At 39.5% G+C, this 20,576-nt stretch overlaps 2 protein-coding genes across 2 annotated transcripts in view; one reads left to right on the top strand and one right to left on the bottom strand.

The window, feature by feature from the left end:
• Positions 1-1,454, bottom strand: part of ddhd1b (DDHD domain containing 1b) — a 64,803-nt gene extending 63,349 nt beyond the window's left edge. The window contains exon 1 of the mRNA XM_057822484.1: positions 377-1,454. Within this exon, the coding sequence (XP_057678467.1) occupies positions 377-1,067 (691 nt within the window). The 5' untranslated portion in view covers positions 1,068-1,454. The remainder of the gene's footprint in view (positions 1-376) is intronic.
• Positions 463-16,712, top strand: cgrrf1 (cell growth regulator with ring finger domain 1). Its single transcript, XM_057822485.1, has 6 exons — positions 463-1,971; positions 5,486-5,622; positions 9,279-9,456; positions 12,693-12,840; positions 12,915-13,022; positions 15,067-16,712. Exons 1-6 carry the CDS (start codon positions 1,868-1,870, stop codon positions 15,403-15,405), a joined length of 1,014 nt encoding a protein of 337 aa, XP_057678468.1. The 5' UTR covers positions 463-1,867; the 3' UTR covers positions 15,406-16,712.
• The last annotated feature ends 3,864 nt before the right edge of the window (positions 16,713-20,576 follow it).

The raw sequence follows: 20,576 nt of genomic DNA, 5'->3' as shown, positions 1-20,576 counted from the left end.
TTTTTCGTTTGTCTTATAGATTTTACGATGTACTACCATTTGTGACTTCAGTGACAGAAAATATTTCAGTACACTGATGTAGTAATGTATGGGTAATAACGTCACCGCTCAGGCTAAATTTTTGTTTCAGAAATGTGCCCCCCGACCCAAAAAAAAATGTAATGCCCCCCCTGTAATTTCTTTCTGCAGCCGGGTCTGGCCCAAAGTGATATCTTTTCATGGTGCCCAAAATCCCTGGCAGCGCCCCTGGCTAAGCCCCTCCTGTTCCTAAAAGCTTGTGACGCCCCTGATGCAAAGTATCATGATATATCACCATTTTGATATTTTGTCACACCCCTAGTAACCACATCAAACACAAAAAAAAAGGCGTGCTCACGGTTCCAGTAAACAGGGTAGCATTCCTTCTCCTTGATGTCCACTTCATATAGCCCTCCTCTCACACACACCGCCTCCATGTTAATGCTTTCGTCCGGGTCTTTCATCTCCTCGGACACTGAGGGCTGAACATTGCATTCATCCACTGTCTGGTCCTCTTCGGACGTGACTGCATCTTTGCCTTCGGTCTCGATGGCTTCACAGATGCGTTTGACCTTGTCGGGGTTCACCTCACAGAACCTTCCGTAGGCGGTCTCGATTTTTAAAGAGTCGTGTCCAACGAAAGGTTTCCACGTCCGTTTGTCTTCCTTGTAAAACCACCTGACCTCCTCCGGGCCCAACTCGGTGACGATCTCACCCCTGTGCCTGGAGCTGTTGGAACGTATGCGTTTCTTGGTTGTCACGTTACCGTCACTTTCAGTGTAGTTTGGGTCGATTTCCAGGTAAGACGGGCTCGAATATTCTTCCTCGGATAGGGACAGCATGATACCGTCCTGTGATAAAAGGGGAAGGTGTCTGTCCAAACAGGGTTCTACTGGGTCACTCTCGCCGGCGCGGCTTTCCACTCCCATCGGATTCTCGTCGTAGCCCGACACGAAGACATCATTTGCCATGTCCCATTCACTGCTGCTCACAGAGTTATTATCCGAGCTCTGCTGACGGATAGTCGCTTTGTCCTTCATATTGCTCATTGTTCTAGTTCAACCCGTTCAACGTAAATACAACACAAAGCGTGCCACTATAATCCCATTCCCTGCATTTTGGTTCGTAACATCTGTACGACTGTCTGTCAAATCGACGACAATATTTGCTCACGTTACAGTCATTGTTTTCGAAAACACCCATTCAAACCTTTTCAATGAAAAAATAATAAATGTATCCTGCAGCGTCCTTAGTCATCCCTTTGTAGTTTTTTTTTTTTATCGTCGTATATCACCGTTAGTTCACATCAACGATGCTAGTTTTGGAAGGCAATCTCAGCAGTGTGGTTGCCATGAATCCGCACTAAAAATATCCGGTTGATCCCGTCAAAATAAAATCTGCCTGAAAAGAAATTCTAGTTTCGTACGTTATGTTTTTCAAAAACAAATCCGCAGGAATAAATACAAGTGAGAAGACCGCAGTGAATAAACTGAGCTATGTGATTGGTTTAATTTTGTCGGTATTTGACAGCGAAAGTGCTTTGAACCACTGTAGTTTTTTATTTTGAAATCAAATTCGGAAAAGAACAACTGTTAAATGTATGGCTGAAAATTATATTTTTGACGTTTACGTTTTTATACAAAAACAAAACAAATGGTTACAAATATCATTGATATTTTAAAGGTTTTGAAATTATATATGATAAAAAAAATTTTTTAATTAATATTTGTTTTGTACCTCGAGAGCCACCGTATGAGCCACAGAATGAGCCTGTCATGAGCATATCATGGTGGCGGTTAGATGTCATTTTCGAGTATGTTGACGTGAATTAGCGTATAAATGATAGGAAATGGCAGGAAGTTTTCTTGTCGTAATGTATGAGTACTCGCCAGTCTTCTACATTTGCGTGGTTTCTTTGTGTTTTCTTGTTACAGCCGCCAGGGTCCTTGGCTGGTAAGTGCTTCTTCACACTGTAAACATATCTCACTTCTCTCTTTAATATACAAATATACGTAGATATAAAATATATTATTTGATATACTTTCCCTCGTGTATTGGTACGTTACAACGGGCAAATAGAAATTGAAGACCTACTGAGGTTTCCTTTCCGGAAGACATCTTTTAGTTCCCCATAATTTGATGTAAAAGTGGGAGTGTATCAGCTATCGTGACGGACTCTTAATCTTCTTTATTGTCATTTTCGGGGAAAATACATACAGTAATCATTCACCCTTTCGTGCACGAGTTATGATAAACTGCATTAAGAAACATTTGAAAATGTCCTTATGATAACTTCTGTCTGCTGTCAATTTTGTAATATTTGAAATTGCTTTATTACACCTATTCATGGTCATTTTATTGATGAGGGGAAAAAAGTCTGGGCAGCGACAGCCGGAGTCGCTTTTTTAAGTTTTTTTTTTTTTTTTTTTTTTTTTTTTTTTAATTCTGTTAAATAAACAGAAGCTGACGACACACAATTGTGTAGTAATTGAAATGAACCGAAGATGACGACACACAATTGTGTAGTAACTGTCAGGCCGAGATGACGAGGCAGTCAGCTGCGGAGTTTCAGGAAAAAAACCTTTTATTCAGAAAACAGAGGCTCTTCCTCTGGCATGCGGGGATGAGGAAGAGTTCAAACATACAGTGGGGTAAATAAGTATTTAGTCAACCACTAATTGTGCAAGTTCTCCCACTTGAAAATATTAGAGACTAGAGAGCCCTGCAATTGTCAACATGGGTAAAGCTCAACCATGCGAGACAGAATGTGGGGGAAAAAACAGAAAGTCACATTGTTTGATTTTTAAAGAATTTATTTGCAAATCATGGTGGAAAATAAGTATTTGGTCAATACCAAAAGTTCATCTCAATACTTTGTTATATACCCTTTGTTGGCAATAAACGGAGGCCAAACATTTTCTGTAACGCTTCACAAGCTTTTCACACACTATTGCTGGTATTTTGGCCCATTCCGCCATGCAGATCTCCTCTAGAGCAGTAATATTTGGGGCTGTCGTTGGGCAACACGGACTTTCAACTCCTTCCACAGATTTTCTATGGGGTTGAGATCTGGAGACTGGCTAGGCCACTCCGGGACCTTGAAATGCTTCTTAAGAAGCCACTCCTTTGTTGCCCTGGCTGTGTGTTTGGGATCATTGTCATGCTGAAAGACCCAGCCACGTCTCATCTTCAATGCCCTTGCTGATGGAAGGAGATTTTCATGTAAAATCTCTTGATACATGGCCCCATTCATTCTTTCCTTTACACAGATCAGTCGTCCTGGTCCCTTTGCAGAAAAACAGCCCCAAAGCATGATGTTTCCACCCCATGCTTCACAATGGGTTTGGTGTTCTTCGGATGCAATTCAGTATTCTTTTTCCTCCAAACACGAGAACCCGTGTTTCTACCAAAATTAATTTTGACGCTACGGGGTGAGATCTTGCATGGAGCCCCAGATCGAGGGAGATTATCAGTGGTCTTGTACGTCATCCATTTTCTAATATTTGCTCCCACAGTTGATTTCTTTACACCAAGCGTTTTACCTATTGCAGATAGTCTTCCCAGCCTGGTGCAGGTCTACAATTTTGTCTTTGTTGTCCTTTGACAACTCTTTGGTCTTGGCCATAGTGGAGTTTGGATTGTGGTTGTGGACTGACGTTATGGACAGGTGTCTTTTAAACCGTTAATGACTTAAAACAGGTGCCATTAATACAGGTAATGAGTGGAGCCTCGTTAGACCTCGTTAGACCTCTTTGACAGCCAGAAATCTTGCTTGTTTGTAGGTGACCAAATAATTATTTTCCACTATAATTTGGAAATAAATTATTTACAAATCAAACAATGTGATTTTCTGTTTTTTTTTTCTTCACACTCTGTCTCTCATGGTTGAGGTTTACCCAAGTTGACAATTACAGGCCTCTCTAATCTTTTCAAGTAGGAGAACTTGCACAATTTGTGGTTGACTAAATACTTATTTGCCCCACTGTAAAATGCGCTAAATGGAGGAGAAAGCCAAGATAACTAAGATTAAAATTCAAACACAAAGCACTCCAAATGGAGGATAATACCTAGACAACTGTGATTGCTACAAATCAAGGCTGACGTGGTCAACATGAGTTGTAAAAACACATTGGTACCAGACAAGGGAGACTCCGGCAATATATACACAAGAGGTAATGGGAAACGGGGGGAAACAAAAGGCGACAAGAGGAAGGGCAACTACACAGACAGGAGGAGGGTGAAGCCTTCAAAATAAAAAAGGAAATGACATGAAATGACAGACACCAGGGTTGTCCAGATCCAATAATCAGTATCCGTATCGGCACCCAATACGGTTATTTTTGGAGTATCGGGCAGTGTCGGATTTGGTCACAAGATCGGATCCGATCTAGTAGTCGCGTGTTTTCACTACCATCTTGTAGGTGGTTTTTCATATGTACGTAGCAGCTACCTAGATAGCAGACCGACGTTGAACAAACGTTGATTTTTCATCAAAATAATCAGTAAATTCTTTTAAATAAATGTTGTTGAATCAATATTGCAAATACAGATGACACCTGACACTGACGTTAAAACGTTGTTCGATGATACGCTGCTGGGCAAAAGTATTGGCACCCCTTCAATTCTGTCAGATAATGCTGCCCATTTCTCCCAGATTAATGTTGAATGATTGATTGACAGAATGATTGCAATTACAAATGCTTTGGTCGTAATATCTTTATTTATTTTGCTTGCAATGAAAAAACACAAAAGAGAATGGAAAAATATAAAGAAATCATTATCATTTTACACAAAACTCCCAAAATTTGCCAGACAAAAGTATTGGCACCCTTTGAAAAATCATGTGATGCCTCTCTAATTTGTGTAATTAACAGCACCTGTTACTTACCTGTGGCATATAACAGGTGGTGGCAGTAACTAAATCAAACCCTGGCTTCTCCAGGGTTAAAAGCGTTTGTAATTCCAATCGTTTTCTGGGAGCAGTTGAGCATTATCTGACAGATTTGCAGGGGTGCCAATACTTTTGGCCAGCACTGTATTGTGTGGTACAATAAGGTACTGTTTATTCGACTAAAAGAAAAAACAACTGGAGAAAAAATAGCGGACGAGACTCCGGCGTCGGAAAGTCGCGTAAATCGAGTACGTCGTAACCCTGGGATTAGCCTGTATATCTCAATAAAAGATAATTCCCCAAAATTACATGATGAAATAATGGAAATTTGCATTTCTACCTCAAATCTTTCTCTCATCGAAATATATTGTTATAGGGATTAAAAATATTTACTGTATAGTTGTCAATACTGCCCAATACTAATGCTAATTAGGGGAGAATTTGCATATAAATTGGGGTTTATTGTAATATAATTCAATGTGAAAATACTGTAGCTGGTAGTTTTACCAATTAAATCCAGGTTAAAGCAGAATTATTATTCACTTCATATTATAATTCTGCCTCAATATCTTGCAGGGTTGGGTTTGATTTTCCGGTGATCTTGCGTAGCTCCGATGACACAGAGTCTATCCTACCAACTCCCGAAAAGCAAATGGTCCAGGTGACAAATCCTTTTTCCCTGGAGATGGGTTCGGGAATGGCATCTGTTGCAGGTAACACGTGCATGTCACAATCATGTTCTTCTAAGTGGTGTGAAAATAGAGTTATTGTTTTGTTCCGGTGTACGGTTTTGTATGATCTAGGGCAGTGTTTTTCAACTGGTGTGCCGGGAGAGATTGTCTGGTGTGCCGCGAGAAATTATCTAATTTCGCATTTATATATAGAGTGCCCTCTATAAACATCTTTCGTGGCACGCCAGACCCACTTATAGTGTTTGTTGCCAAAAAGCTCAATCTTGGTCCCACACAAAAATACACACGGTCCCAGGCTTCAACTGAGACTGTGTGCTTTGGTCAGATGAGAACCAGATTGAGCTTTTTGGAACCAAACACTCTAAGTGGGTCTGGCGTGCCACGAAAGATGCGCATGCTTAAAAGCACCTCATACCCACTGTGAAGTATGGGGGTGGATCAGTGATGTAGTGGGGCTGTTTCACTTCCAAAGGCCCTGGGAACCTTGTTAGGGTGCATGGCATCATGAATGCTTTGAAATACCAGGACATTTTAAATCAAAATCTGTTGCCCGAAAGCTGAAGATGGGTCGTCACTGGGTCTTTCAGCAAAACAATGACCCTAAACATAGGGCCAAATCTACACAGAAATGGTTCACCAGACACAAAATAAAGCTCCTCCCATGGCCATCTCAGTCCCCAGACCTTGTTTTGTTGGCAAAAGGAGGTTGTACAAAGTATTAACACCAGGGGTGCTAATAATTGTGACACACATCATTTGATGTCAAATAATTTTTTCTTTATGTGGGATTTTTTCCCCACTAAATGAATGCACTTGTATTGAAGGCTGGATTTTTCTCTTTTTTTTCCATTAGAACCCCATATTATTTGAATAAAAAAATATATTAGAAGCTAAAAAAACACATAATTATTATAAATCCAATAATTATGGAGGGCACTGTATGTACTTTGCGTTCCGGCACCGTATGATTTATGATTCTTTAAAGACATTGTTCAAGTCCCTGTGTCTGATAATTTTGAGCTTTTTCAAGCCTAACAGCTATAAAAAAAAAATAAAAACAGAGAAAGACAGCTGTTGAAGAATAAGGATATCGACTTTGTGTTCATCTAAACAGGCTCAAGTTTCACACTGAGTAAGTATGCATACTGAGAAATAATTTTATAATTAAATATACTGTACAATTACAATTAGCTCTTTGCTAAATTGTTAGCAAAGATCAGGGGCGCAACTTCCCAATCTTGTTAGGGTATGCGAAATGAAGAATGCCCCCGAAAAATGGAACTGTAAAGATGTTAGCTATACAGGACCACCTTTACCTTTAATACCATTTAACCTTTGAATACAACCAAGAGATGGAAGAAAACTATTTTATTCATTGTAATTTAACCCTTAAAACATGCCATTTAAAAAATAATGATAGAATTTTGTTTTTAAAATGTCCTTTGATTGGTGTCCTCCTGTATGAATGCATTGTTGAAATCTGCTGTTGACCACTGTTGAGAAACAAAAGGGGATTTTCATTTTGCATAACGGCAAACATAAGCAAGTGGTATCGCCGTGAGAGTGACCTTGAGCAAGTAAACAATGTGCCATTTCACCATTTCGTTTGCATTCCGTAAATACAGTACAGAGTTTCCCCTATGATTTTTTGAAGCTGTGGTGGTGGGCTACATCACAGTCAGACAGCCTCACCATGTCGTGCCACAGCAAAAAAAAATTCACGTTTTTTTTGCCCAAAAAAACCCCATAACAAAGATATATTTAAAATATGTCAGGCTAATGTCATAGCTCTCAGCTACGGTACATGTACGTACAATGCATAGCTGATTACAGCTACAACTTTTTTTCTCTTAGGAATAGTACGACTTACATCTTGTAGTCCAGGGGCTGGCAACCCAAAATGTTGAAAGAGCCATATTTGACCAAAAAAACTAACTGATGCAGTATGTCTGGAGTGGAGCCGCAAAAAATGAAAAGCCTTATATAAGCCTTATAATGAAAGTAACACAGGCTGTATCCATCTATATTAGCTATATTAGCCTACTATAAAAATGACTAAGTTGGCCACCAATACATAATTAGCCTTCATGATTAAATGCTTATTTTCCCTGCAGTGGATACTATAGAGAATGACGCACCACGTGACTACTCTGTTGTACGATGCCACCTCAAGTTTAACTTCATTACAGTATTAATGAATTGAAAGAATGTTTGGGTCATGTTTGTCCTCCTACAGAAACCATAATAAAACCAAAAAATATTTCCCTCCCACATCTTTTTCCATTCTCAAAAATCTTTGAAATAGCTCTAGGGAGCCACTAGGGAAGCGCTTAAGAGCTGCACACGGCTCTAGAGCCGCAGGTTGCAGACCCTCATCGTAATCCTTCTTTTTACTTTTATTTGGTTCTACTACGTACTAAATTACCACAACAATAGTGCTTCTATTAACGTACCCATTTCAAGGAGTGGGGGGTTTCTAATAGCCGTGTAGTTTTACTAGTTTCTTTTAGAAGGTGAATAGTGTTTTTGTTGTTGTTCGTGAACTACTTTTCCACACAAACGCACATCGAGATACCAGTAACTTAGCAAGGAGAGGTATGAGAGTCATTTTTCGAATGTCCCGGAGCTCGTGAAACCAAAGTTTCAGCATCATCACCTTGTCAAGAATCAAGAATCTGCATTGGACAAGGTGTCAAGAGTCAAGAATCTGCATTGGACAAGGTGATGATGCTGGAACTTTTGTTTGGTGCCGTTCCAGTGAGATTTATTAAGATGACTGGCTGAAGAAAACATCAAAATTCCCTCAGTCCTTAATGATATAGGGCTGCATGTCAGGCAAAGGCACTGGGGAGATGGCTGTGGTTAAATTTTCAAAAAATGCATGACTTTTCATTGAAATTTTAGAGAGCTTTCTTATCCCTTCAATTGAAAATATGTTTGTCATTTTCCAAGATGACAATTTATCATGCCACAGAGCTAAAACTGTTAAAGCATTCCTTGGAGAAAGACTCATCCAGGCAATGTCAGGGTCTGCCAATAGCCCAGATCTCAACCCTATTGATAACCTGTGGTGGAAATTGGGGAAAAAAATGGTCCACAGCAAGGCTCCGACCTGCAAGGATAATCTGACAACTGCAATCGAAGAGAGTTGGCACCAAATTGATGAAGAATACTGTTTGTCACTCATCAAGTCCATGCCTCAGAGACTGCAAGCTGTCATAAAAGCCAGAGGTGGTGCTACTAAATACAAAAGATGTATTTTGATTGTTATTTCTTTGTTTGTTTCTCATGATTCCAATTTTTTTTCCTCGGAATGGAGTGATTCCATATTTATATCCCTACACTTGCTCTATAAAATTAACATTTACTGTCCACTACAATGTTTTTTATTCATTTCTTATAGTGTTTCTGAATGCTAAAGATTTGCACTTTTGAACTAATTCATAATTTTTTCAATCTTTTTATCTGAGTTTGTTCTACATGACAAAATGTCTGAGTGAGTGCTTGTCCGAGACTGGTGATTCCATACTTTTTGCTAGGGGTTGTATTAAGCCTAATGTCTAAAATTCTGAACTTCTGCTTTAAGGATGGCAGGATTTAACAAAGGGTCAGTTGGGTCAGTATGCTTTTGACTTCAGTGTGTTATTAAAAAATATGTATATATTTCAATTTTACAGATGGCGTGGGGTTGACGCCATCTTGCTTGGAACCCTGTGTCTTGAGCTGTTTTTGGGGTTGTGAGGTCAGTGTCCTGCAGCAAGCATTGCAGGCCCACCAGTCTGGTCCCAGGTTCAGCACCCCCTGTCATTTCCAGGAGGCACTGCACCCTAGTTATCAGCACTTGGAGACCTTCTTGTATCCTTTATAAATACAATTCTTTTCCATAAACAACTTGCATGAAGTAGCACATTCATCTGATTCTGGTTTTGTCTGCATTGTGATAAGTGCCCGTTTACTACAAAGTATTAAAGTGCCTGAGGCACGAAAAAGCATGTTTATTTTATAATACAGACGGTATTTTATGCTCCTGAATGAAATGGACCACTTGGACGTGTGAAGAAGCTATCGATATATTTATTCAATTTGGACAATTTGGACTTTGGCGAAGACAATCGACAACCCAGTCGTCATGTGAAATGATCCGGGCTAGTTATGTGTGATTTTCGCTTCAAAGACTTTGAAACATCACTCGGATCGGGTTAGCATGTCGGCTAGCTGTCACGCCTCTTGGTTTGTTTACATTCTCCGAAGCCGGGGCAGGGAAATGACAAAAGCCGGACTAATTCCGGTGGCATAAAATATCGTTTGAGAGGTGCGACGGTAAAGGTGAAGTCGACAGTTCTGACCATTATGGAGTAATTTTGCCATGTCGTCTGGAATAAATGCATTTTTATTATTTCATATTCCATTTAGCACAAGACTGTTATTTGTCATGACCATGCCATTTATTTAGTTATTGGGGAAAAATACTTGGATAAAAAGAATATCCTATAAAAATATTGGAGTGGAGAGACTGAAACAATGAGATTTTGTAGCTCACTTCGTCGCGTTTTCCCCGTTCTCAATAATTCCCCCTCAATGGGCTGCATACTAAATCAGATGAAATCATGACTCCGCTGACGTCATCCACCTGTTGGGGACCAGTGTTGTCTGATTACTTTCTTTCAGTAACGAGCAATCTAACGCGTTCATTTTTCCAAGCCAGTAATCTGATTAAAGTTAGTTTCCTCGGTGCCTGTGCGTTACTATTTTGTTTTTGCCTCATAATGTATGTAGAATGAAGACTACTGTAGTCATGTACGAAGAGCATTTGGATAGAAAATACTGCTCATGAGTTTGGGGGTGACATCACTTCTCATGTTTTCTCATCGGTAAAAAAACAGGTCACGTGTATTACCATGCTGTGTGCATGCGCGCCGTCTGCCACGGCGGTCAACAAAATAGCATGGCTAGTTGGCTACCTATCCGGATGGTAACAGTAAAGGAGCCGGAGAGATACAACAAACGGCTGCATTTGCTCACTGGAGATAAAGCAATTACTTCACATATCCGTCCAGTAAAGATGACAAAAATATCTCCGTGCGTTGCAAACTCTGCGCTGGCTCTGAAAGACTGTCGTACACTAAAAACCCGACATCTAATTCAACAAGGAAGCACTTTGAATTACAGCACAACGCGAAAAAAACTCAAAACAAAGCCGACAGGTAACAAGACAACCAGCACTTCTACAGTTTGTAACCAGCCTTTATAATATGTATAATTATGTACATTTTATTGTTAGAGTTTGTAATCATAGACGGTGTTTTACATTTGTGGGGCTGGAGGAAAAGCATGCTGAAGGCTGGAACAAAAGTCAAAAGTTTGGACACCATCATTTTTGCATTTGATATATTTTCACTGCTATTGTAAATTCTCACTGAAGACATCAGAACTATGAACGAACATGTGGAATGGCAAAAAAAAAAGTGAAATAACTGAAAACAGGTTTTGTATTCTATATTCTTCAAAGTATCCACCTCCTATCCAAACTTTTGGCCAATACTGTATATGTATGTATGTATGTATGTATATATATATATATATATATATATATATATATACACATCTTGACACTGTTCACAGTTCAATGACACAGTTCAATCAACTGTTCAAGTTGTTGTTGGTAGCGTTTGAAAGCTTAGGTTTAAAGAAATTCTAAATATCCATCTTGCCTCCTCTGGTGTAGTTTTGGCTAAGCAAAGGATAGTCTCCAAGGTGCTAGTCACATGATCTGTTCAAAAAATGATTTTGACCCATTATGAAAACTTTACGTTGTAGGATTTTTGTTCATTTCATCAATTTTTGTTGTTTGTTTTATTGCTTTACAACTTTTATAGACAACATTTTAACGGCTAGGTCTTTATTTCAAAGGGGAAGTTCAGAATTTTTTACATTAGGCTTAATCTTGGAGTTAGCGGGGGTTTAATTCGTCGTTGGAGTTGATTTAAACAAATTTCGTGCAGTTTGTCAGTTATTTGTTAGTTTTAGGGCTCCGGAATGGCTAAGCTAGGGCGAGTCAATGGTAGTCGACTTATTAAACCCCCCGCTAACTCAAAGATTAAGCCTTATGTGAAAAACTCAATTACACGCGATGACATTTTTCTGTTATTTTTATGTAATCCGTGACAACACTGTTGGGGATGCTAGAGCCCTATAATGGTAGGCGTGGCTAACCAGCAGATCAAAAGACTAATTTCTCGTCATCTGCCGTTTGCTAAATTGTTGTCGAATCGTCTCAAAACATGATTCTAATTCACATAATAATGTTTTTTAAGACTTTTTTCTCATGTCGTATGCACTTTAAACTGTCTTCACTTGGAGTGTGACAATATATCCCAAAAAAGGCAGGGATTCATTTTCAGCCCTGGATTTTCATGCCAAAGACCGGCCCACTTAAGATCATGACCCACTGTATTGAAATAATGCAACTATAATCGTGCTGTTGTCGTTGTAAACAGCTTATTTAAGGGAACTGCAGGGCAGGTGTAAAGACTGCAGCAGAACTGATAAGGGCTAGGCAGGATTCCTTGTTCCAAAAACAAAAGGCAGGTCAAGTTACTGGGGCAGGAGAGAAGGCAGAAGTCAGGTAGGTCCAGATTCAGCAACAGGTCAGATTTGGAGAGCTAGGCAGGCAGGCTTTGCATACGGTCTGACAGAGAGGCATTGAAAACGGCTTTAAATACACATGTTAAAATGTTTTAATCGCGATCAATCGCACGCTGTCTATTGTTAACCTGCGATTAATGGCATTTTTTTTTAAATAAAAAAATTATATTTCAAATTTTTAAAAACAACCTATTAGCACCGGAGTTGACCAATTGTACATCATTCAAATTTAGTCCTCGTTAGAAACGAGTTGGGCAACTTTACACTTGTAAAGATGAATTAAACATGATGTTTTTTCCCCAAATAACTTGTAGAAAAGTTTTCTCATTTTGCAGATTCTGTTAGAAAAGCACAAATGTGTTTCATGGAGTAATGTCTTTTGTTAACCCTTTTTTAATGGTTTCTGTTGAAGCTCTGTTTGACTCTTTGACACAATTATTATCAAGTATTGGCAGTGAAGACAGAGAAGAAATCTTCACTCATATTCCGGCCGATCACGGAATCACCAATTTTGGCCCGTTGCCGAGGCGGCGCTATCCTCTCGTGGCAGTGTTAACCTTAGCGGAAAGAGACGCCAGAAACACATATAACATAGTGAGTTGTCCAAGTATCACTAAGTTTGCAGACATAATAAGAATGTTCACCCAATCAATTCCGCTATATTTCAGATAGCCAAAGTCACTGTAATTCATGTACCAGATGATCAATACAACCTTTCCGCAAGGATCCTCTTCCAGTACCTTCTCACCTCACAAGGGAACTTGTACGAGTTAAAGGTATGTTATCTTGTAGTTCCTTCCTTTTTCAGGTTTGCACCGATTAATCTCAGAAGTTGGTAGTAACGCGTTACATTTACTTGATTAATATTATTTTGAAGTAACGCTACTCTTATTCAGAGGTGGGTAGTAACCAAGGGCGTACAGTGCACCACAAAAGTGAGTACACCCCTAGCTTTTCTGAAGATATTTAAGTATATCATCTCATGGGACAACACTTACAAAATGACACTTTGACACAATAAAAAGTAGTCTGTGTGCAGCTTATATAATAATTTATTTTCCCCTCAAAATAACTGAAAATATAGCCATTAATATTTAAGTTTTTAATATTTTTATTGGCAACAAAAGTGAGTACACCCCTTAGAAACTATATCCCTAAATGTCCAAATTGAGTACTGCTTGTCATCACTCAGTCAGTCACACTCCAAACTCCACTATGGCCAAGACCAAAGAGCTGTCGAAGGAAACCAGAGACAAAATTGTAGACCTGCACTAGGCTAGGAAGACTGAATCTGCAATAGGTAAAACGCTTGGTGTAAAGAAATCAACTGTGGGAGCAATTACTAGAAAATGGAAGACATACAAGACCAATGATAACTCCCTCGATCTGGGGCTCCATGCAAGATCTCACCCCGTGGCGTCTAAATGATAAGAACGGTGAGCAAAAATCCCAGAACCACACGGGGGGACCTAGTGAATGACCTACAGAGAGCTGGGACGTCCCAGCTCTTATTTGCCCGGGCAAATAAGTATTTAGTCAACCACTAATTGTGCAAGTTCTCCCACTTGATAATATCAGAGAGGCCTGTAATTGTCAACATGGGTAAACCTCAACCATGAGAGGCAGAATGTGGGGAAAAAAAACAAAATCACATTGTTTGATTTTTAAAGAAATTATTTGCAAATCATGGTGAAAAAAAAAGTATTTGGTCAATACCAAAAGTTCATCTCAATATTTTGTTATGTACCTTTTGTTGGCAATAACGGAGGCCAAACGTTTTCTGTAACTCTTCACAAGCTTTTCACACACTGTTGCTGGTATTTTGGCCCATTCCTTCATGCAGATCTCCTGTAGAGCAGTGATGTTTTGGGGTTGTCATTGGGCAACACGGACTTTCAACTCCCTCCACAGATTTTCTATGGGGTTGAGATCTGGAGACTGGCTAGACCACTCCAGGACCTTGAAATGCTTCTTTCGAAGCCACTCCTTTGTTGCCCTGGCTGTGTGTTTGGGATCATTGTCATGCTGAAAGACCCAGCCGCATCTCATCTTCAATGCCTTTGCTGTGGAAGGAGATTTTCACTCAAAATCTCTCGATACATGGCCCCGTTCATTCTTTCCTTTACACAGATCAGTCGTCCTGGATCCTTTGCAGAAAAACAGCCCCAAAGCATGATGTTTCCACCGCCATGCTTCACAGTTGGTATGGTGTTCTTCAGATGCAATTCAGTATTCTTTCTCCTCCAAACACGAGAACCTGTGTTTCTACCAAAAACTTCTATTTTGGTTTCATCTGACCATAACACATTCTCCCAGTCCTCTTCTGGATCATCCAAATGCTCTCTGGTGAACTGCAGACGGGCCTGGACGTGTACTTTCTTCAGCAGGGTGACACGTCTGGCAGTGCAGGTTTTGAGTCCCTGGCGGGGCATTGTGTTACTGATAGTAGCCTTTGTTACTGTGCACTGTACTTAAATATCTGCAGAAATGCGAGGGGTGCATTCAATTGTGTGATACACTGTAGATGAAGATGTGCTTTTAATCAGACATTGTCAGCAATTACTTACAATGTTACTCATTACTTGAGTATTATTTCCAACGAATGCTGTTTTACTTGTAATTGATTAAATTTTTGGATGACTGCTTTTACGTGAGTATTATTAATTAGAAGTAAAGCTACTTGTACTTGAGTAAAATTTTTGGCTACTTACCCACCTATGTTTAATCTAATACATTGGTGAAACAGCTTTTTTTCCAGCCATACTTTGAAACATTTCTAAGAAGAATCGCATTGAGGTTTTTGTCTGAACCCTCCCGCAGGCGCTCTTCATGTCGGCAAACAGCAGCGGTGAATCTGTTCATCCTGACGCCGACCCGATGATCCGTCCCAGCGTGCCGGAGCGTGAAGAGGAAACCAAGGAAGAGGTGACATCAGTGGTAGAAGATGATGACGAGGAAGACGATGAAGACTGGTCAGAGGGGCGGGGCAGAGACTGTGTGGTGTGTCAGAATGCAGCAATCAACAGGGTGTTGCTTCCCTGCAGACATGCTTGTGTGTGTAATAGCTGTGCCTCTCACTTCCAACAGTGCCCCATATGTAGGGCTTTCATCCAAGAGTCCTTTGCTCTGACTCTTGCTCCAGCTGCAGCGCAACAATGAACAATCTCCAAACTCTGGCAAAAATAATGGAATCACCAGTCTCAGTGGATGTACACTCAGTTGTTTTATTGTGTAGGGGAGACTGGGGCAAATTGAGACATTTTTTTACATTTGCTCTCCTTTAAACAAGATAAAAACACCAACCAGTAAGGTTGACATATTTCCCATGAATTTTGGATGTTTCCTAGCAATGGAAATGATTAGAATTGACTCAGAATGAAGTATTCTATGTATGAAGTATAGTATTTAAAATATAACTAGTTTGAAAAAAGTGGTATTGTGTCTTACTTTACCCCATGTAAAGTGCAAACTGAGACACACTAGAAAAATTGAAGGGGTATAGTTAACCAATGAGGGGTAAACTGATTCAGTTACTTTTTCAATCTTAATAGCAAAAATCAGAATAGCAAATTGAAGGAATCTGACCTTTTAGCCAGATTGCCGGAATCACGCCAGCCGACCCGCCGGACCCGCACTGGCGCAGCTCCAACCAACCGGGGCGGCGAAACCCCGACAACCAGGCCAAAAGGCCAAACTCCGCGCGTTATCCTTAGTCTTAGCCCCGTGTACTGACTCCATTTTAAAAGCTGGAAAAAGGCTTCAAAACACAAGTTGACAATTTATTAAGGTCGACAGCGATCAAACTGCAAGGAAAAACACCAACAGACCCAGGCGAGGAGGCAGACTCGTTCCAGGGTCACCATATCACAAGTCAACAAAAGGTTCCCGAGAAAAATGACAACGATTAGTTAAACATTCAGTCTTTTTGAAGGCTCTCGCGGGGCGGGCCGTGGGCAGAACGAGGGGTGTGTTTGGGTCTTCTTCTGTTGCAGATTTGGGCAGTCCAGTTTGTGTGTCACCATTGCTGGGTCATGGTTAATGAGCCAACTGAGGTGGGAGGTTCAGTGCGCCTCTCAAAGAGGCGCTGAGCTATCAAAATTGGGAGTTCTTTTTGTTATCGGGTGTTGTGGTAGTACAGGACGTCCCGCCATTTGTTCTGGATTGTCTTGAAGAGCTGATTGCGGGATTTGGTATTGCAGACGTGGGCTTGTAGATGTCTTGCCTATCACCTGGTTGTCAGCGTCAATCTTGCTCAGTCAGCTGCATGATGCACACGTTAGTCTTCCGTGGTCAGAAGGCGTCCTTATCTGTATGTTGTCTTGGCGCTGCAAGTTCTAATCATTCCAAGTGCAACTGTTCATTATATCAAATATATTTTGCTTGTTTTTTCTTAAACCATGATATAAATGCTATTTATTTTATATTGGGTGTGTTCAAGGAATACAAAGAGTAAATAGGTGAAAAGATGCTATCTCTGATTGATTATATTAAGAGTGTTAGAGTAATACAAACAGTTGAACAGTAAATACGAGAAAAGATACCATTCCTTCAAAATGTAGTGAAAGTTAGAATCCTAACTGGTTGCTTGTCAGTTTGACAATTCAGAATGAATGTCAGAATAGTAACAGCATCCCTGGGTTTGGTCGATTAAACAATTTTTTAAACACCTGAACGCAACTCATGATTTACCACACAGTAATAGAATATCATCATACATCATAACATAATGTCATCAGGCAAGTGGGACAAGGATATTAATCTCCTCAGAGCTGCTAACTGTAATTTTCTTTTCAGTTTTCTTTGTCCGGTTGGTCTGTTCTTTGCAACACATCTGGCACATCTGAGTTACCTGACTAGGCTAATCCAGGTGGACCATGTGCTGTGGATGGATTAGTATCAGTTAATGCTTCGTCAGACAAAACTCAGTAGCTCTAAATCCAGATGTGATGTTGTGTCATGTCACTGCTGACATGAAGGAGTTAAGTGAGATGCCTCACTTTACCCCACATCATTTGCCTCACTTTAAAAAACAAAAACGACCTATTGAATTCACTCATGTTAAATGAGTTATGACATATTCACTGTTGCCATTAGATGGTCATGTATCCACCTAAATGAAGAAAACTAAATGCAAACACTTTGAAAACGAACCATTACAACGCCACTTTAATCAAACAAATCCTTGAAAATTTGATTGAAAGTTTTTTTTCTAATCGAGTTAATTGATTAATCAATTGTAGGGCTGAAGTTATGAATTATTTTAGTAGTCGATTAATCTATCAAATCGTTCAAATAATTGAGTAATCGAAATTAGGACGGAATCAATTTTAGGAGATGTAAAATAAAGGCAAAGATTGCACTTTCAAAAGAGCATTAAATGCGAATCCAACATAAAATTCCCGAGTGTTTCTTCAAACTATGCAGAATCGCACTTGCATTTAAAAATACATTAAAATAACTGAGTTTAGGACCATTTAATTGTTATATCATTTAAACAAATCCTTGAAATTTATGTATGTGGTATAAATGGAAAACATGGCAAATTATATTTTCCATAGATGTTTCATACAAGTTTTTAACTTTGTTTTCTGCGTGTAAATTATGCTTTCCTTGTATGATTCATTAATGTTCAATATATGCCATTTGGATAAGATAAATATAAATAGTAGCACCATGTCCTGCTGTAATTGAACCCTGGTCCATCAGGTGAAAGGCTGATGTATATGGTATATGAATTTATGTATCGAATCATAAGAATGCCAAAACTCAGAAAATCAATCAGTCAAGAGGGAATAAGCTTCCAGGTTTGGAGAAAATGCAAACTTTTAACATTTGTGCTACTACGTATAATGACAGCAAATTATTTTTAGTAAACCGTGACTTTATTTCCATGTGATTTTGTTTACGATCTACCATATTGTCCGCACAATAAGGCCTTCAATTTTCTCAAACGCAGACAGTGCGCCTTATATTTGAATCAATATTGGTTAATCATGGAATGACATTCCCTTTAGCGCAGCACCATCCAGTGGATGTACGTATAACTCAACCACTACTACTACGCCTTATAATGCGGTGAGCCCTATGTATGAACAGTTTTAAAATGGGCCATTCATTGGCCTTATACTACAATGCGCCTTATAGTGCAGAAAATACGGTATGTTTTATTTATTTAGATGTATTATATACAGTGCCTTGCAAAAGTATTCGGCCCCCTTGAATCTTGCAACCTTTCGCCACATTTCAGGCTTCAAACATAAAGATATGAAATTTAATTTTTTTGTCAAGAATCAACAACAAGTGGGACAAAATCATGAAGTGGAACAACATTTATAGGATAATTTAAACTTTTTTAACAAATAAAAAACTGAAAAGTGGGGCGTGCAATATTATTCGGCCCCTTTACTTTCAGTGCAGCAAACTCACTCCAGAAGTTCAGTGAGGATCTCTGAATGATCCAATGTTGTCCTAAATGACCGATGATGATAAATAGAATCCACTTGTGTGTAATCAAGTCTCCGTATAAATGCACCTGCTCTGTGATAGTCTCAGGGTTCTGTTTAAAGTGCAGAGAGCATTATGAAAACCAAGGAACACACCAGGCAGGTCCGAGATACTGTTGTGGAGAAGTTTAAAGCCGGATTTGGATACAAAAAGATTTCCCAAGCTTTAAACATCTCAAGGAGCACTGTGCAAGCCATCATATTGAAATGGAAGGAGCACCAGTCCGCTGCAAATCTACCAAGACCCGGCCGTCCTTCCAAACTTTCTTCTCAAACAAGGAGAAAACAGATCAGAGATGCAGCCAAGAGGCCCATGATCACTCTGGATGAACTGCAGAGATCTACAGCTGAGGTGGGAGAGTCTGTCCATAGGACAACAATCAGTCGTACACTGCACAAATATGGCCTTTATGGAAGAGTGGCAAGAAGAAAGCCATTTCTCAAAGATATCCATAAAAAGTCTCGTTTAAAGCTTGCCACAAGCCACCTGGAGACACACCAAACATGTGGAAGAAGGTGCTCTGGTCAGATGAAACCAAAATTGAACTTTTTGGCCACAATGCAAAACGATATGTTTGGCGTAAAAGCAACACAGCTCATCACCCTGAACACACCATCCCCACTGTCAAACATGGTGGTGGCAGCATCATGGTTTGGGCCTGCTTTTCTTCAGCAGGGACAGGGAAGATGGTTAAAATTGACGGGAAGATGGATGCAGCCAAATACAGGAACATTCTGGAAGAAAACCTGTTGGTATTTGCACAAGACCTGAGACTGGGACGGAGATTTATCTTCCAACAGGACAATGATCCAAAACATAAAGCCAAATCTACAATGGAATGGTTCAAAAGTAAACGTATCCAGGTGTTACAATGGTCAAGTCAAAGTCCAGACCTGAATCCAATCGAGAATCTGTGGAAAGAGCTGAAGACTGCTGTTCACAAACACTCTCCATCCAACCTCACTGAGCTCGAGCTCTTTTGCAAGGAAAAATGGGCAAGTATGTCAGTCTCTCGATGTGCAAAACTGATAGAAACATACCCCAAGCGACTTGCAGCTGTAATTGGAGCAAAAGGTGGCGCTACAAAGTATTAACGCAAGGGGGCCGAATAATATTGCACGCCCCACTTTTCAGTTTTTTATTTGTTAAAAAAGTTTAAATTATCCAATAAATGTTGTTCCACTTCACGATTGTGTCCCACTTGTTGTTGATTCTTGACAAAAAAAAATTAAATTTCATATCTTTATGTTTGAAGCCTGAAATGTGGCGAAAGGTTGCAAGATTCAAGGGGGCCGAATACTTTTGCAAGGCACTGTATGTGGCACTGCACCTATGTTTTCTGTGATACAGTACTTGCAAGATTTTAGTTTAACTGACAACTCCTGTCATATATTCTTTGAAGTTCCCAAAATATACAAGTTTCATATTGTACATGTTTCCTAAGGATCGTATCTGTAGTTTGTGTCACATGCTTTACATACAAGTTCCAGATGAAACATATATGAACTTTATGAATTTTATGTCTTTTCCATTCGGGTTTTGTTCCCAAATTATACAAGTTTCACATTTTACAAATTTACTAAGGATCATATATGTATTTTGAGCGTCATATACTTTACGTACAAGTTCCATATAAAAAAAAATATATGAACTTTATAAAATTTATATATAGTGGGGAGAACAAGTATTTGATACGCTGCCGATTTTGCTGGTTTTCCCACTTGCAAGCCATGTAGAGGTCTGTAATTTGTATCATAAGTTCTCTTCAACTGTGAGGGACGGAATCTAATACAAAAATCCAGAAAATCACATTGTATACTTTTTAA

This window comes from Corythoichthys intestinalis, chromosome 19, assembly GCF_030265065.1.
Source record: "Corythoichthys intestinalis isolate RoL2023-P3 chromosome 19, ASM3026506v1, whole genome shotgun sequence".
NCBI lineage: Eukaryota > Metazoa > Chordata > Actinopteri > Syngnathiformes > Syngnathidae > Corythoichthys > Corythoichthys intestinalis.
The sequence above is the reverse complement of the archived record's forward strand: the minus strand, read 5'-3'. Positions and strand labels throughout refer to the sequence as shown.

What these genes read in the sequence shown, in the direction of transcription:
- cgrrf1 (XM_057822485.1), top strand. Translation starts at nt 1,868, where the DNA reads ATGGCAGGAAGTTTTCTTGTCGTAATGTATGAGTACTCGCCAGTCTTC. An exon ending in GCCGCCAGGGTCCTTGGCTG is followed by an intron (nt 1,972 to 5,485) that starts GTAAGTGCTTCT and finishes AATATCTTGCAG; the next exon opens with GGTTGGGTTTGATTTTCCGG. An exon ending in CCAGAAACACATATAACATA is followed by an intron (nt 12,841 to 12,914) that starts GTGAGTTGTCCA and finishes GCTATATTTCAG; the next exon opens with ATAGCCAAAGTCACTGTAAT.